Below are 16,528 nucleotides of genomic sequence, written 5' to 3' on the forward strand. Positions count from 1 at the left end.
TGTGTGTGTGTGTGTGTGTGAACACACAGTGCACCGAACATTTGTAATGATGGGCCTCTGCAGCCGATGACCCATGCGTGTACCAATGTTAAACTACAACATTGGCAACTACGAGTGAAATGGGCATGTGACTGTCAGCACTGGACGTTGGTGCAGTGGCAGAATGTTGCATGGTCTGATGAATCCTGGTACCTTCTTCATCATGCCAATGGGAGGATGCAAATTTGTCATCTTCCAGGGGAACAGCTTCTTGACGCCAGTACTGCGGGATGGAGGCAAGATAGTGGTGGCTCCATTATATTCTGGGGAACATTCACGTGGGCATCCACGGGTTCAGTGGAGCTCGTGCAACGCACCATGACTGTCACTGAGAATCGGACACTGGTTACAGACCACATACACTCCTTCATGATAATCACGTTTCCCGACGGCAGTGGCTTTTTTAACAAGATGATGCTCTGTGTCACAAGGCTAGGAGTGCGATGGAGTGGTTCGGGAAGCACAGTAGTAAGTTCCAATTGATGTGCTGGCTCATTAGTCCTGAACCCGCTTAAATACATCTGGGATGTGATCAAATGTGGTGTCAGAGCTCATCGCCCACCTCTCGATAATTTGTGGGAATTAGGTGACTTGTATGTGCAGATGTGATGCCAACTTCCTCCAGTGACCTACCAAGGCCTCATTGCTTCCATACTGTGGCACGTCACTGCTTTTATCCGTGCCAAAGGTGGACATACGAGCTGTTAGGCAAGTGGTCATAATGTTCTCGTTGATCAGTGTAAGTGTCAGTTTCTCCTATAAATGGTTGTAGTAGGGCAGCCAATTGTTTGGCAGTTCAGTAGGTCAGACAATCAATAACACTAACAATGGGTCTTAATGGAATGCCAGATTTTACATTTACACCCACAACCTACACTCTGCAAACCACCATGGCAGAAGGTACATAACAGTCTACCCATTCTATTCGTGTATGGAGTACAGGAAGAATGGTTGTTTGAATGCCTCTATGTATGTTGTAATTATTCAAATTTTATCCTCAAGATCCCTATGTGAGTTATATGTAGTGATTTTTGGAATATTTCTAGATACATCATTTAAAGCCGGTTCTTGAAATTTTATTAATACACTTTCTTGGGATAGTTTACACTTCAAGAGCCTTCCAGTTCAGTTCCTTCACTCTCTCTGTGACTCTCTCCATGGATCATACAAACCTGTGACCACTGGTGCTGCCCTCCTCTGTGTGCATTCAATATCCCTGGTTAGTCCTATTTGGCACGGGTCCCACACATGTGAGCAATATTCTATAACTGGTCACACAAGTGATTTGCAAGCAATCTCTTTTGTAGACTTATGGCATTTTCCCAGTATTTTACCAATAAACAAAGTCCACCGCCTGCTTTACCCTCAACTTGAGCCTATGTGATCATTTCATTTCATCTCATATCCCTGCAGAGTGTTACAGGCAGATATTTTTATGAGTTGTCCGTTTACAACACTGACTCATGGGTCATAAGATACTATTTTGTGAAATGCAAAATTTTACATTTCTGAATGTTTAGAGCAAATTGCCAATCTCTGCACCATGTTGAAATCTTATCAAGATCTGACAGAATATATACAGAATATATATGCAGCTTCTCTCAGATAGTACCTCACCATGGATAACTGCATCATCTGCAAAAACCTGATTTTACTATTAATATTGTCTGCAAGGTCATTAATATACAACATGAACAGCAAGGGTCCCAACACACATCCCTGGGGCACACTCTGAGTACTTCTATGTCTGATGATGACTCTCCATCCAAGATAACATGTTGTGTCCTCCCTATCAAAAAGTCCTCAATCCAGTCACAAATTTAACTTGATACCCCATATGATCTTATTTTTGACAGTAAGCGTAGGTGTGGTACTGAGTCAAACACTTTTCAGAAATCATTAAACACTGCAACTACCTGGCTGCCCTGATCTAAAGCTTTCAGTATGTCATGTGAGAAAGGTGCGAGTTGGGTTTCACATGATCATTGTTTTCGAAATCCTTGCTGGTTGACTTTTGAGGAGGTCATTCTGTTAAAGATACCTTATTATGTTTGAGCTCAGAATATGTTCTAAGATTCGACTACAAATTGATGTCAAGGTATTGGATGGTAGTTTTGAGGATCACTTCTACTACCCTTCTTGTAGATGGATGTGACCTGTACTTCTTTTGTTCGAGGGATCTAGATTAGGTTATAGTTGGGAGAGGGACTAACTCGGCCATAAATTTAGTGTAGAATCTGACAGGGGACCACATCGATGCCAGGAGTTTTGTTCATTTTTAATGATTTTAGCTGTTTCTCAACACTACTGACACTAATACTATTTTTATTCACCTTTTCAGTGGCACAAGGATTAAATGGGGGGCAATTGTCCTGAGTTTTCCTTTGAAAAAGAACATTTCAAAAGCATTTCAGCTTTTGCTTTGCTATATGCAATTCAGTTCCTGTCTCATTCGCTACGGACTGGATAGTAACTTTGGTGCCCCTAACAGCCTTTATATATGACCAGAATTTCTTTTGAGTTTTGTGAAAGATCACTTGACAGTAATCTGCTATGGTAGTCACCGAAGGCATCACACATTGCTACCTTGACAGCCAAATGTGTTTCATTCAGCATCACTCTAGCTATAGCCCTAGGCTTTATTTTATACCTATTATACAGTAATCTCTGTTTCTTTAGAAGTTTCTTTTCAGGGAATGTATACCATGGAGATTCCCTCCCATTATGAACTGTTCTACTGGGTACATGTGTATCCAGTGCATGGTCAAATATTCTTTTAAACTTGAGCCAGTGTTCTGTACATGCTCCTTCACTACCCTGAAAGTTTCAAGTTCCTCATTGAGATGTGACCCTACTGATTTTTCTCCTAGTTTACTGAGAATATATGTCTTTCTGCTAGTTTTAGTTGTCCTTTGTACTACGGTAATCATTGTTGCCACAACCATATCATGGTTGCTGGCACCAGTTTTGATGTGTACATCCTCAAAGAGGTCAGGTCTGTTTATTGTCATTAGAACCAGTATATTTCCACCACGAGTGGAGGTCCTAACTCACTGTTCAAGATAGTTTTCAGAGAAGGCATTTAGTAATGTTTCACAGGAAGTCTTATAACGCCCTCAGCTAACAAGACAGCAATTTTCCCAGTTAATTGTTGGATGATTAAAGTTTCCACCGACGATTACAGTATGACTCCTAACCAAGGTACGAGCATATGGGATTGGTTCCCAAATATGTGAGTGGCTTGAAGACTTTTTAAGTAATAGAACCCAGTACGGTGTCCTCGATGGTGAGTGTTCATCGGAGGTAGTTAGGTCTGCTGTTATTTTCTATCTACGTAAATGATCTTTTGGATAGGGTGGATAGCAATGTGCGGCTGTTTGCTGATGATGCTGTGGTGTACGGGAAGGTGTCGTCGTTGAGTGACTGTAGGAGGATACAAGATGACTTGGACAGGATTTGTGATTGGTGTAAAGAATGGCAGCTAACTCTAAATATAGATAAATGTAAATTAGTGCAGATGAATAGGAAAAAGAATCCCATAATGTTTGAATACTCCATTAGTAGTGTAGTGCTTGACACAGTCACGTCTATTAAATATTTGGGCGTAACATTGCAGAGCGATATGAAGTGGGCAAGCATGTAATGGCAGTTGTGGGGAAGGCGGATAGTTGTCTTCGGTTCATTGGTGGAATTTTTTGGGAAGATGTGGTTCATCTGTAAAGGAGACCACTTATAAAGCACTAATATGACCTATTCTTGAGTACTGCTCGAGCGTTTGGGATCCCTATCAGGTCGGATTGAGGGAGGACATGGAATCAATTCAGAGGTGGGCTGCTAGATTTGTTACTGGTAGGTTTGATAATCACGCAAGTGTTACGGAAATGCTTCAGGAACTCGGGTGGGAGTCTCTGGAGGAAAGGAGGCATTCTTTTCGTGAATCGCTACTGAGGAAATTTAGAGAACCAGCATTTGAGGCTGACTGCAGTACAATTTTACTGCCGCCAACTTATATTTCGCGGAAAGACCACGAAGATAAGAGAGATTAGGGCTCATACAGAGGCATATAGGCTGTCATTTTCCCCCCGTTCTGTTTGGGAGTGGAACAGGGAGAGAAGATGCAAAGATGCAAGTTGTGGTACGAGGTACCCTCCGCCACGCACTGTATGGTGGATTGCGGCATATGTAGATATGTTTGGGTAACAACTGCACCGAAGTTTTCTCTTAAGTTTTTGGTTACATCAGATGATGAGTCTGGAGGGCAATAGAAGGATTCAATTACGATTTTATGCCCACCTCTGATATTGAGCCTTGTCCAAAGTCTCTCTCATGCAGCTTCAATTTCTATCTTGGTGGATTTGAGTTTCTTGTCTACTGTGACAAATACGCCACCTCCATTTCCCATTTGCCTATCCTTTCAATATACACTCATATTCTCCCAAAAATCTCACTCCTATCAACTTCAGGTTTCAACCAGCTTTCTGTACCTAATATTATGTGAACTTTACTGCTTTTCATGAGCACTTGAAACTCTGGCACTTTGTTGTGAATGCTTTTTTAAGATTTTAATACTCTCGCCTGTGGGAGGCATTTCTTTTGATCTTACATGGATACTTCTAGGTTTCCTACAGCAATCATTACTTGGATTGGATGCAGTCACATAATCTTAAAAAACGTGTGCGCTTCACAAAGAGTCAGCTACCTGAACAGCAGCCTCTGAGGTGTGGTCCACACCTGACACATGGAGGGAGACCCTACAGTTCTTAACCCTATGGTGCAAGTCCATTAAGTCACAGCCTAGCTTGTCACAGAGCCTTCAGAGTATCTCTGGTGCAGCCCTTACAATCGACTAGAACCAAAGGACCACAATCAGTTTTGGGACAGTGCAGGAAATTGTGAGCTTTGTTGAAACTCCATGCACAAGGCTGGTCTTCTCAACCTTCTCTGCCAGTCGCTATAATGACCAAAGTATGACCTCGGAGCCCAGATGACAAACACTAGTTGTTCCAACATGTGCCACAATATGCAGTTGGTTGCACCCTGTTCTCTCAGTGGCTGCTAGAATAGCCTGTTGTGAATTTGTGAATTTTTGCTAAACCATACAATCTTGATCACAGTGCTTCTGATTTTATAAGTCTCTTTATGTCAATGGGAGGTATTAAAAAGGTATTTATTAGTTTGTTCATTATCTTAAGAATAGAAGTTATCAGATCTCCTTTAAGCTCTGTTTATTTCTCTGAATTTTACTATGGTCGTCCTCTTTCTTCATTGCCCTTATGTGCGGGATATGCCAGATACTTTTAAACATTTTCACACAACTTTCAGTGGAACAACAAATTCTGTAAATGAATTAATAGCATAGGAATGGGAAACACAATCAGTGTAGCTGTAGCGAATTTCTATACAGAAAAATTTGGAGAAGCAGCCCTTGAGACAGCGAAGAAGAAGAAGAGAGAAAAAAAAAGAAAAAGAAAAGCTCTAAAAGATTTAGAGCTTCTAGTGAAAAAGAACCATTTAAAGGAAAAGGTTTCCTCCTGTTTGTCAACAATCACAGACCACATAACCAAAATATGAAGATGTGGTATTAACATTTAAAACGTCAAGACAGGTGTGCCTGTATTTGAAGATGCAGGGGACCTACACTCACCACTTGCAAAAGCATTAATATATGGAATCCCTTGCACATGCAGTCACTTGTATGTAGGAAGCTTTTTAGGTTCATTACTTGAAGAGGGGTGTAGGTTTTAAGCAGTTATATGAATGGAAGACAGAAAACAAAAGACTAACGAAAAAAACTACATGGGTCTTAGTGCCCCAATGTTCTATCCTTTCCTAGTGACATTTGGCGTTCCTGGTTAATGGGATTAAATAATAATGTGTTGCTTTGGTGCTCATTTTGTCGTATCCATTTTTATCTTGTATTAGTAATTGTTATGAGCTGAGCATTTTCATATATATTTTTATCAGTCCTGTTTGTAGCTTTGATTTTCAGGTACTTTCTTCTTTTTCAGGGAAGTCGAGACAACATGAGCATTGTGTTAGTCACCTTCCCTGGTGTGCCACAGCCTTCAGCTGAAGCACTGCAGCGTGAACGAGAACTTGAAGAATTAATAGAAAGGAGAATGACAGGTGGCTTCTTTAGTTTCTTATGCGCACATATGCTGGTTTGTTGTTGTTTAGCAGTTCTCAATTATGTAGTCATTAGCACCCAAACTAGATTCTTGTAATCTCATAGGAAACTAAAATTTATCAAAAAAGCAACAGAAACGAGAAATGCAGCTAAAGATCTAAAGGTCTATAGATGACAAAAATAAGAAGTGTGAGTTGCTTAAAAGCAGCATGGTGGCTGTGCTGTGTGTTTGTCTTCACCACTTTGTGATAACTGGAAAGATTAACAGTAGTTTACTAGATGTTTGAAAATTTGTTTATCGTATATAAAATAGAGGGCAAGTCAGTAGCTAAATGTTTGGCTTACAAACATTTGTCCACCACGGACGTCGCATGCTGAAAGGTTTTCTTGCCAGAGAAGAAATCTGTCCATCAAAGGATAGTTCCATAGCTACGCCACTGTCATCCTACAGTGAAAAGTTGTCTTGCCAGATAAGAAATCCATTCATCAAAGGGTAGTTCCCTATCTGGATGCATCTTGCGAACACTTCTTTCCACATCAGTCTGGAAGGAGTTAATTGCCATCTAGTCTCTCACACCCTGCCTCTCTGTCTTTAGCACTGAGGTCATTGTGTGTACAGAAACTTTTCACGATGTTATAGTAGCATTATGCTGATGTTCTTGACTGCTGCATCGACCAATTCATTATCTTGTATTCCCACATGCATTAGTACTCTACATAATATACGTTCTTTTCCTAGATGCTGCAGGTGAAGAAAAAAGTACTGGATTGACTGGACCAGTACAAGCACTACACAGCTTAAAGTGCACTCAGAAAATGAGAATAGATCAAGAATTTCATAGTTTGGGTACATATAAACGAGCTCCAGTGCCTTCATTATGTCATATTTCTTGGTCCTAGTCAGGCACTGCAATTGATAAACTATCTTGTGGATATGATTGAAGTGCATTGCTGATTAATTAATGTTGCCCCTACTTGCTCATATTAGAGCAGGTTAGCGTATAATTTTGATGCTTACTTAATATGCTGTTACATAATATTTCAAAAGTGTGCTATAGAGTACAATTTCTCTTTTATTTTGACCTATGCAATATAGTTATGGATCTTGTTATCAAACAGAGCAGAAGACAGCTCCAACCATGACATGGATAGTAATGAAATGACATTTGGATCCTACAAAATGCTAAAAGACCTGCATTCACACACATTCCAAATAGCATTATTGGTCATTGACATTGTCCAGATGCCAATCCCACGAGTACTCACTTAAAAAGTTTCAGTACTGGTTACTCACCAGTAGACAAGATCCCGAACACTTGATACATCATGGTGTTTCCTCCAGACAGTTAATAGTGGCGTGCAAGGCTTGGATCAGAGGCTGGCTGTGTGACTGAGTCTGTAGGTACCTGTGGCCACACAAAAGCCCTCAGTGTGAGTAGTGTCAATGATCTTTGAACGTGGTCTGCATCTGGCACCCATAAGCCGGTATGTACCCAAATGAAAGTTTTATAAAATGGGAGCAAATTCATTGTCAGTTCTGCAAGAGTTATGGCTAAGGTCCTTAAAAATTTAAGTTGTTTGAGGAACTTAGTTTTAAGATCCCTCGCATATCGTAACCAAGACAACTTGTGGTTTAAACTTATGTCCAAACTACATAGCATTCATTTATCTAACCTCTTCGATATCAGTTGCAGCTAATGTTTTGCTGTTGCTGATTTGGAGAAGATACAAAATATTCCTCGTCCATGAAACGCTGCACTCCCCTGATTCTTGACAATGTCACACTGCTGATTGCAATGACAAATTTGCTAACAATTGAGTACCACTTCCTTATATGCAGTCTTCTGTTCAAAACTGTTTGGCATGGTAAATAGTGTGCATCTGGGCCTTATGCCAAGTTGTTGCTTCCATTTTATGCATAATATTTTGACAACCGACCCACCCTGAAGAAGACGGGTTGATCAGTTATCAAAATATTGTGCAGAAAAGGAAAACAGCAACTCAGCAGAACATCTGAAAGCACACTGTTAATCAGTCATGCCGAGAAAACCTGAGACATTATTAAGATGAAAAGCAGTCGTGGAACTATCTGAGGTGGTTGTGTGTCTTAAGTGGTATTTCAGACATTCTCAAGATAGAAAAAGCCATCTGCTGTGCTTTAATTAACAAGAAAAATCTGTTGGATTCAACAGGTTGTAGTTACTAAGAATCTATCAGGATTCAAGAACTCAAAGACAGTGACTCACCATCTACTCTTAAGGTCTTCCTACACAAGATAGAGGTGCACTAAGCTAACCGAATGAGTATGTCCAGTTCTTACGTGCCAAGAGTTGGAGTAATGTCATGCCTCCCATACACAACTAAGCAGATCCTGAAGGGACAGGGGTGGAATTTTTATGCACCCCTCAAAGGTTTCCTAACATGCCGTAATGGTCAAGTGTTGTGTTACAACTTGCAGATAGTGCTGAATCCAGCTCCCACATTGAGAAAAAGCCATTGCTAACTACACCTTTTTTCGCGTAGCAGTCCCAACTCTGCCTCCCACTAGTATCTATTGTTGTAACTGTTCTTTAACACTTTAGATTCTGAGTTGGTAACATGCAAGCATATCCTCAAAAATTTGATTGTATTTTCCTTGTTTTAAACAGTTGCATTTCTTGGAATGTTTCAAGTGTCATACCCACATTTCCATTATTGAATAGTCAAGAATATCTAATAAAATTCATATGTGATACTTTGTTTTTGATTTTAAATGTGCAATTTATTTATAATATTTTCCGAATGAGTCTTTCAGTGTGCCAAAGAGTGTGCACTGGTTTTGAAAATTCCTGACAGATTCAAACTGTTTGCTTTTAAAAGACTCAGACCTGCAACCTTGTGTTTACAAGCAGTGTGGGTGGTCTTACTGACTGAGATATTCCAGCGTGAGCAATAACTGGCCTTACTGACTGAGGTATTCCAGCCTGACTCATGATCCACCTTCACAGCTTCACTTCTGCCTGTACCTTTCTCCTGCTTTCCTAACTTCTCAGAAGTGCACCTTCTGTGTTTGCTCATAAAATATGACAGTGGAAAGTCCAGAATAGAATAATAATAATAATAACATGGAAAGCATAGATTGCTACTCGCAATGAAGAGAGGAGGCATTGACTTGCAGAAAGGCACAGTGAAAAAGAATGCTAAAAATATTTCAGCTTTCATATAAATTTAAACTGCACTGTACATATTGTCCTGAAAATACAAAGGTATCTGGAACATAATCAGTGATCATCTGACCTTCCTCAAACTATACAGCTTGAAGCTTGTACCCTCACACTGGGTCATCTTCAAGTGTAATATCCAGAGGAATAGACACAACTTGCTTCTATAGATTTTGACATCCACACTTTGTTCTGATTTTACTGCAAAAAATTGTACTTCAAAATAAAATCACTTTCAAATTATGTACTGTGAAATGTTCCATGTTGTGTGTGTGCCAGTTAACTTCATAAAGAAATTTTCAGTAACCATTGTTTATTAAAATTTTTGTATTTTTGTATGCTGCAGTTATTTGGCAGAATTACCACAAAGTTATTTCTTAGTTGCAGACTCTTATCATAGATTGATACAGGGTGATTCAAAAGTAACTGTACACCCTTGATGGGTGTGGTGTATGGATCAATATAAGAGTTAAATGTTAAAAAAAGTTCTGTCTGAAACTGCTTTATTTTTTAGTTATGATGGATAATGTCATTTGTGGTAGGCATTACATCGTGGGCCAATACAGGCTTTCGGCGTGCCGTGTTCATCTGTATATCAACTGATGATGTTTTGTTGATGGTGCCCCTGCGCATTTCATTTTGGTGGCAAGAGAGTTTCTCGAAGTTGCTTATCCCAATAAGTGGACAGGTCATGCAGGACCAGTTGCTTGGCCCACCAGATCTCCAATCTTAAACCCTAGACATCTACCTTTGGGGTTCTCTCTCATGTATGGTGTTGTATTTGAGAATGTAGCACAACAACATCGAGTTGAGAACAGCTGCACAACTGTGCAGAATGGGATGAATGGAGCCTGCATCATCCCGAGAATGATGAGAAGTTGATCGCATCACTGCTTCATCTGCATGGACATAGTTTGAATGTGTCCTGTGGTGAATGTATAGTTCGTAGTTGAGTTGAATTTTGGGTTGCTTCATGTTGTTTCTTTGCGAGAAGAATTAATTTTGTGTTGTTTGTGTCACATTCATGATCCCTTCTGTACTGTGTAACTCTGAAATAAACCAATTTCAGACAAAACTTTATTTAATTTTTTACTCTTATTTTGTTGCATACATCACACCCAAGAAGTGTGTACAGTTACTTATGAATTACCTGTAAATTGTATCTCAAATTTATAATTTGGAACACTTCAGTTATAGATTGTTTACAGACTTTTAAGTGGACTATGCTTGTGTGCACAATCCACCAATACTCTTTCAAGTCTAGTCAATGAATGCTGCCTTCCTTTGTTATGATCTTCAAGATTCCATGGCCTGCTGTGCATTGTGGGGAATAATAGACCTATTAGCAGGTGTTGCAACATGAAGAAGACTGCCCTTTTCACTCTGTTTTGCAGATACACCGTGTGCATCCATTCTCAGGCACTTTCAAAAAATAAACAAAATTTCTGTGCACAGTATGCAGGTTGAAACTGCTTAACTAACACATAGACACTTACAAAGTCACAGCCATTATTTGTTGGTTAGGGAAAGAGGTGGGGACTGCTTGTCACTTTCCCCAAAGTGATATGTTACATCACAACTGAAAACCTTTTATATAGAAATCTGAATTTGAAATAGCAATTTTTTTTCATTTTTAGACGTGCCTTACCTGGGCTCTCTGAAATTTCTTGTTGAACACAGTTGATATCATCCTTGTCGTATGCAATATCTTCAAAAAATAGCTATTTTCAGAATTAAGAAGTAACTCAAAAGCAGTATCATCATCAGTCAAATTGTGCATCACCCAGCACCATGTGGATGCAGCTGAGACCACATATGAGAAACATGCTGCTCCAAATGTACCCACAAAACAATAGAAATTAGAAGCTCCTTCATAATGTTACCATCATATAGCAAGCGACACTGGAACTATAGCCTCTACTGCAAAAACCATAGAGCTGGAATTGTAAGAAAGAGGACAGGACAAAGAAATTCTGAGAAAATGTGCCTGTAATATTACAGCTTGCTGACTTTCAGGTGCATCAAACCCACCCACATATTTTTACGTGTTGGCTTTAAAGTGTTAGACAAGTAAGAAAAATGTTAGGTATGAAGACCTGTAGATAGAAGCACAGGTGACACTGGGAAGTTAATAGGTGCATCTTTATTGGTCACCTGCATTTAATTTCAAGAGGAATTACTGGTCCAAATTCATTCGTATGTTCATGATAGCTTTAAACTACAGTCACACACTAGTCAAACAACTGTTTTGTACACGTATTTTCACACTTGCAAGTAAGTTCTTGAGTAGTGTAAATTTTATGCACAAATGCGTAGTAAAAAACAAAACTTCAAACCAGGTTGTAGTCACTTATTAGTATAATGTTAATAAGTTTGAGATACTGCCCATAACAAAAAGAGCAAACCCAATAGCATGTAATTACAAGATTAGTGGTGAACATTGTGAGCACGTCACATTGTAGAAGTATTTAGGGTTAATATTAAGATGTGATGTGAAATGGAAGCAGCACACACAATCAGTATTGGGGAAGGTGCATAGGAGATATAGATTTATTGGGAAGGTTTCTGTTGCTTTGATAAAGGGGTTCTTGAGTGGTAAGCCATTGAGTCCTTTTATTCAACATTTATTTTGGCAGACACACAAGATTAAAATTTTTGGTTCTTAACAACTGTCTCACTGGATGTTCAGAATAAACCCTCAAACAGGATAAGAGGCTTATGGCCCACAAACAGTTAATAAGTTAATAATTGTGCACAATCTTAACAAAACAAACATTAAGAAGGGCCAACGAGCTTTAGCCCTTAACAGTTAAGAATTTAAACAACTAACAAAATTTATGAAAAAAAGCTCAACATGTTAGAAAACTCTTGGCCACATTAAATAAGGTTCAATAGAGTAAATAGTGCCTCATGTGGCATTTGTTACTTATAATCAAAACACCAATTTCAAACATTCTGCTCAGTAGAAACTTAGAGGAGTAACACATGGCACACAGCCAAGCTGTACATTATTCTGCTGGAACAAGTTTTGTCAAATAATGAATTAAGTGTCGACCCAAAGCCCTGATATTAAAGAGTATTAATTTAAAAAATACAAGATAATAACAATATTTGTAAATACAATACTTTGCTGTCTTGACAACCATCACAGCACTTTACCCCAGCCATACAGATAAACATTCAGGGGCACTTGTTCAATAAAGTGGCGTCTGCTCTGTCACACCTGGCTGAAGTACAACTTTCAACAACCACATGTGCCATCCACCAGTGTGTCATGTCCCATGCTAAATTAACTACATGATTCACAAATTGCTAGAGGGCTTCTACAACATAGAGAGGGGTACAATTAATTCGCACATAATAAAGCAAGTTAATTACATGAGGATTAACAGTATCACCTCTCTCAGCTGAGCAAATGGCTGCAACTGACACTGTAATGAATAAAATTTAAACAAATTATAATGACATTGATCAACAGTTCAACTAACAAAATAGAATACAGTTTAATGCTGACAGAGCACCTGCTGGAATGTTAGTCTACACAAAGTGCATCATGCAAGACCAAGCTTTACTCAGATGTTTAAAATAATGGCCTAATGGCCAGATATCAGATGGAATAACCACCAAGTGAATTTAAAGAGTTCAGTATATCTGAAGAAAATTGTCTGTTGTGTCCAGGGAAGTCCCTCTGTTAACCAGACATCTAGAATGAGAGTGAAACTTCAGCTTCCTGACCAAAGGTGAGAATGTTCACAGTGAAAAGAAAAACAGTGGAAAGTCCAAGATGGAGTAACAATAATATAGAAAAGTTAGACTGCTAATCACCAACGAGAAGTGATGCCGAGTCGCAGAGAGGCACAATGAAAAAGAACACTTGACATATTGTCAGCTTTCAAACAAAGTCCTTCAGCGAGCGTGTGCGTGCATGCGCACACACACACACACACACACACACACACACACACACACACACACACACACACACACACACACACACTGCCAGTGGCTCACGACCTTAGCAGTCATGTTCCAGCCACCCCCTGACCATCCTATCTTGCGCTTAATCCTCCACATCTCTGTAACGCTATCACGCTTACCAAATAACCCTGTGACGAAACGCGCCCCTCCTCTTTGTATCTTCTCTATCTCCTCTGTCAACCCAACCTGATATGGATGCCACACTGATGAGCAATACTCAAGTATAGGTCAAACGAATGTTTTGTAAGCCACCTCCTTTGTTGATGGACTACATTTTCTGAGAACTCTCCCAATGAATCTCAACCTGGCACCCGCCTTATCAACAATTAATTCTATTTGATCATTCCACTTCAAATTGTTCGGTACGCATACTCCCAGATATTTTACAGAAGTAACTGCTACCAGTGTTTGTTCCACTGTCATATAATCATAGAATAAACGATCCTTCTTTCTATGTATTTGCAATACATTACATTTGTCTGTGTTAAGGGTCAGTTGCCACTCTGTGCACCAAGTGCCTATCTGCTGCATATCTTCTTGCATTTCGCTGCAATTTTCTAATGCTGCAACTTCTCTGTATACTACAGCATCATCCGCGAAAAGCCGCACGGAACTTCCAACACTATCTACTAGGTCATTCATATATATTGTGAAAAGCAATAGTCCCATAACACTCCCCTGTGGCACACCAGAGGTTACTTTAACGTCTGTAGACGTCTCTCCATTGAGAACAACATGCTGTGTTCTGTTTGCTAAAAACTCTTCAATCCAGCCACACAGCTGGTCTGATATTCCGCAGGCTCTTACTTTATCAGGTGACAGTGCGGAACTGTATCGAATGCCTTCCGGAAGTCAAGGAAAATGGCATCTACCTGGAAGCCTGTATCTAATATTTTCTGAGTCTGATGAACAAATAAAGCGAGTTGGGTCTCACATGATCGCTGTTTCCAGAATCCATGTTGATTCCTACAGAGTAGATTCTGGGTTTCCAGAAATGACATGATACGCGAGCAAAAAACATGTTCTAAAATTCTACAACGGATCGATGTCAGAGATATAGGCCCATAGTTTTGCGCATCTGCTCGATGACCCTTCTTGAAAACTGGAACTACCTGTGCTCTTTTCCAATCATTTGGAACCTTCCATTCCTCTAGAGACTTTCAGTACACGGCTGTTAGAGAGGAGCAAGTTCTTTCGCTTACTCTGTGTAGAATCGAATTGGTATCCCATCAGGTCCAGTGTACTTTCCTCTGTCGAGTGATTTCAGTTGCTTTTCTGTTCCTTGGACACTTATTCCGATGTCAGCCATTTTTTCGTTCGTGCGAGAATTTAGAGAAGGAACTGCAGTGCGGTCTTCCTCTGTGAAACAGCTTTGGAAAAAGGTATTCAGTATTTCAGCTTTACGCGTGTCATCCTCTGTTTCAATGCCATTATCATCCCAGAGTGTCTGTATATTCTGTTTTGATCCACTTACTGATTTAACGTAAGACCAGAACTTCCTAGGATTTTCTGTCAAGTCGGTACATAGAATTTTACTTTCGAATTCACTGAACGCTTCACGCATAGCCCACCTTAAGCTAACTTTGACATCGTTTAGCTTGTGTGTGTCTGTGAGGTTTTGGCTGCGTTTAAATTTGCAGTGAAGCTTTCTTTGCTTTCACAGTAGCTTCCTAACTTTGTTGTTGAACCACAGTGGGTTTTTCCCATTCCTCACAGTTTTACTCGGCACGTACCTGTCTAACACTCAACATTATCATTGCCTGAACAGAAATTTTCGTTTTGATGTGTAAGTTAGTCTGAAATTTGCCTCTTGCCAAACAGATAAACCTTCCTCCCTTTTTTTAATATTCCTATTTACTTCCATATTCAGGGATGCTGCAACGGCCTTATGATCACTGATTCCCTGTTCTGCACTTACAGAGTCGAAAAGTTCAGGTCTGTTTGTTATCAGTAGGTTCAAGATGTTATCTCCACGAGTCGGTTCTCTATTTAGTTGCTCGAGGTAATTTTTGGATAGTGCACTCAGTATAATGTCACTCGGTGCTCTGTCCCTACCATCCGTCCTAAACATCTGAGTGTCCCAGTCTATATCTGGTAAATTGAAATCTCCAACTAAGACTATAACATGCTGAGGAAATTTGTGTGAAATGTATTCCAGATTTTCTCTCAGTTGTTCTGCCACTAATGCTGCTGAGTGAGGAGTCGGTAAAAGGAGCCAATTATTAACCTAGCTTGGTTGTCGAGTATAAACTTCACCCATAACAACTCACAGGAACTATCCACTTCTATTTCACTACAGGGTAAACTACTAAAACTACTACCAATAGTGACAAACACGCCACCACCGGTTGCATGCAATCTATTCTTTCTAAACACCGTCTGTGCCTTTGTAAAAATTTCGGCAGAATTTATCTCTGGCTTCAGCCAGCTTTCCGTATGTATAACGATTTCAGCTTTGGTGCTTTCTATCAGTGCTTGAAGTTCTGGTACTTTACCAACGCAGCTTCGACAGTTTACAATTACAGTACCGATTGCTGCTTGGTCCCTGCATGTCCTGACTTTGCCCCCACATCCTTTGAGGCTGTTGCCCTTTCTGTACTTGCCTGAGGCCATCTAACCTAAAAAAAACACTGAGTCCACGCCACACAACCCCTGCTACCCGTGTAGCCGCCTGCTGTGTGTAGTGGACTCCTGACCTATCAAGCGGAACCCGAAACCTCACCACCCTATGGCACAAGTCGAATCTGCAGCCCACACGGTTGCAGAACCATCTCAGCCTCTGATTCAGACCCTCCACTCGGCTCTGTACCGAAGGTCTGCAGTCAGTCCTGTCGACGATGCTGCAGATGGTGAGCTCTGCTTTCATACTGCTAGCGAGACTGGCAGTCTTCACCAAATCAAATAGCTGCCGGAAGCCAGAGAGGATTTCCTCCAATCCATAGCGACACACATCATTGGTGCCAACATGAGTGACCACCTGCAGATGGGTACACCCTGTACCCTTCATGGCATCCGGAAGGACCCTTTCCACATCTGGAATGACTCCCCCTGGTATGCACACAGAGTGCACATTGGTTTTCTTCCCCTCCTTTGCAGCCATATCCCTAAGGGGGCCCCATTATGCGCCTGATGTTGGAGCTTCCAACTACCAGTAAGCCCACCCTCTGCGACCGCCCGAATCTTG

At 40.3% G+C, this 16,528-nt stretch overlaps 1 protein-coding gene across 5 annotated transcripts in view; it reads left to right on the forward strand.

Annotated features, from left to right (window-relative positions):
• The window catches only part of LOC126481493 (protein phosphatase 1B), a 243,577-nt gene that overhangs the window by 96,860 nt on the left and 130,189 nt on the right, over positions 1–16,528 (forward strand). For all 5 annotated transcript variants that reach the window (XM_050105276.1, XM_050105277.1, XM_050105279.1 and 2 more), the window contains one exon: positions 6,048–6,165. In XM_050105276.1, coding sequence (XP_049961233.1) covers positions 6,048–6,165 — 118 coding nt within the window. The remainder of the gene's footprint in view (positions 1–6,047; positions 6,166–16,528) is intronic.

Source organism: Schistocerca serialis, chromosome 5, assembly GCF_023864345.2.
Source record: "Schistocerca serialis cubense isolate TAMUIC-IGC-003099 chromosome 5, iqSchSeri2.2, whole genome shotgun sequence".
In the NCBI taxonomy this organism is placed as follows: Eukaryota; Metazoa; Arthropoda; class Insecta; order Orthoptera; family Acrididae; genus Schistocerca; species Schistocerca serialis.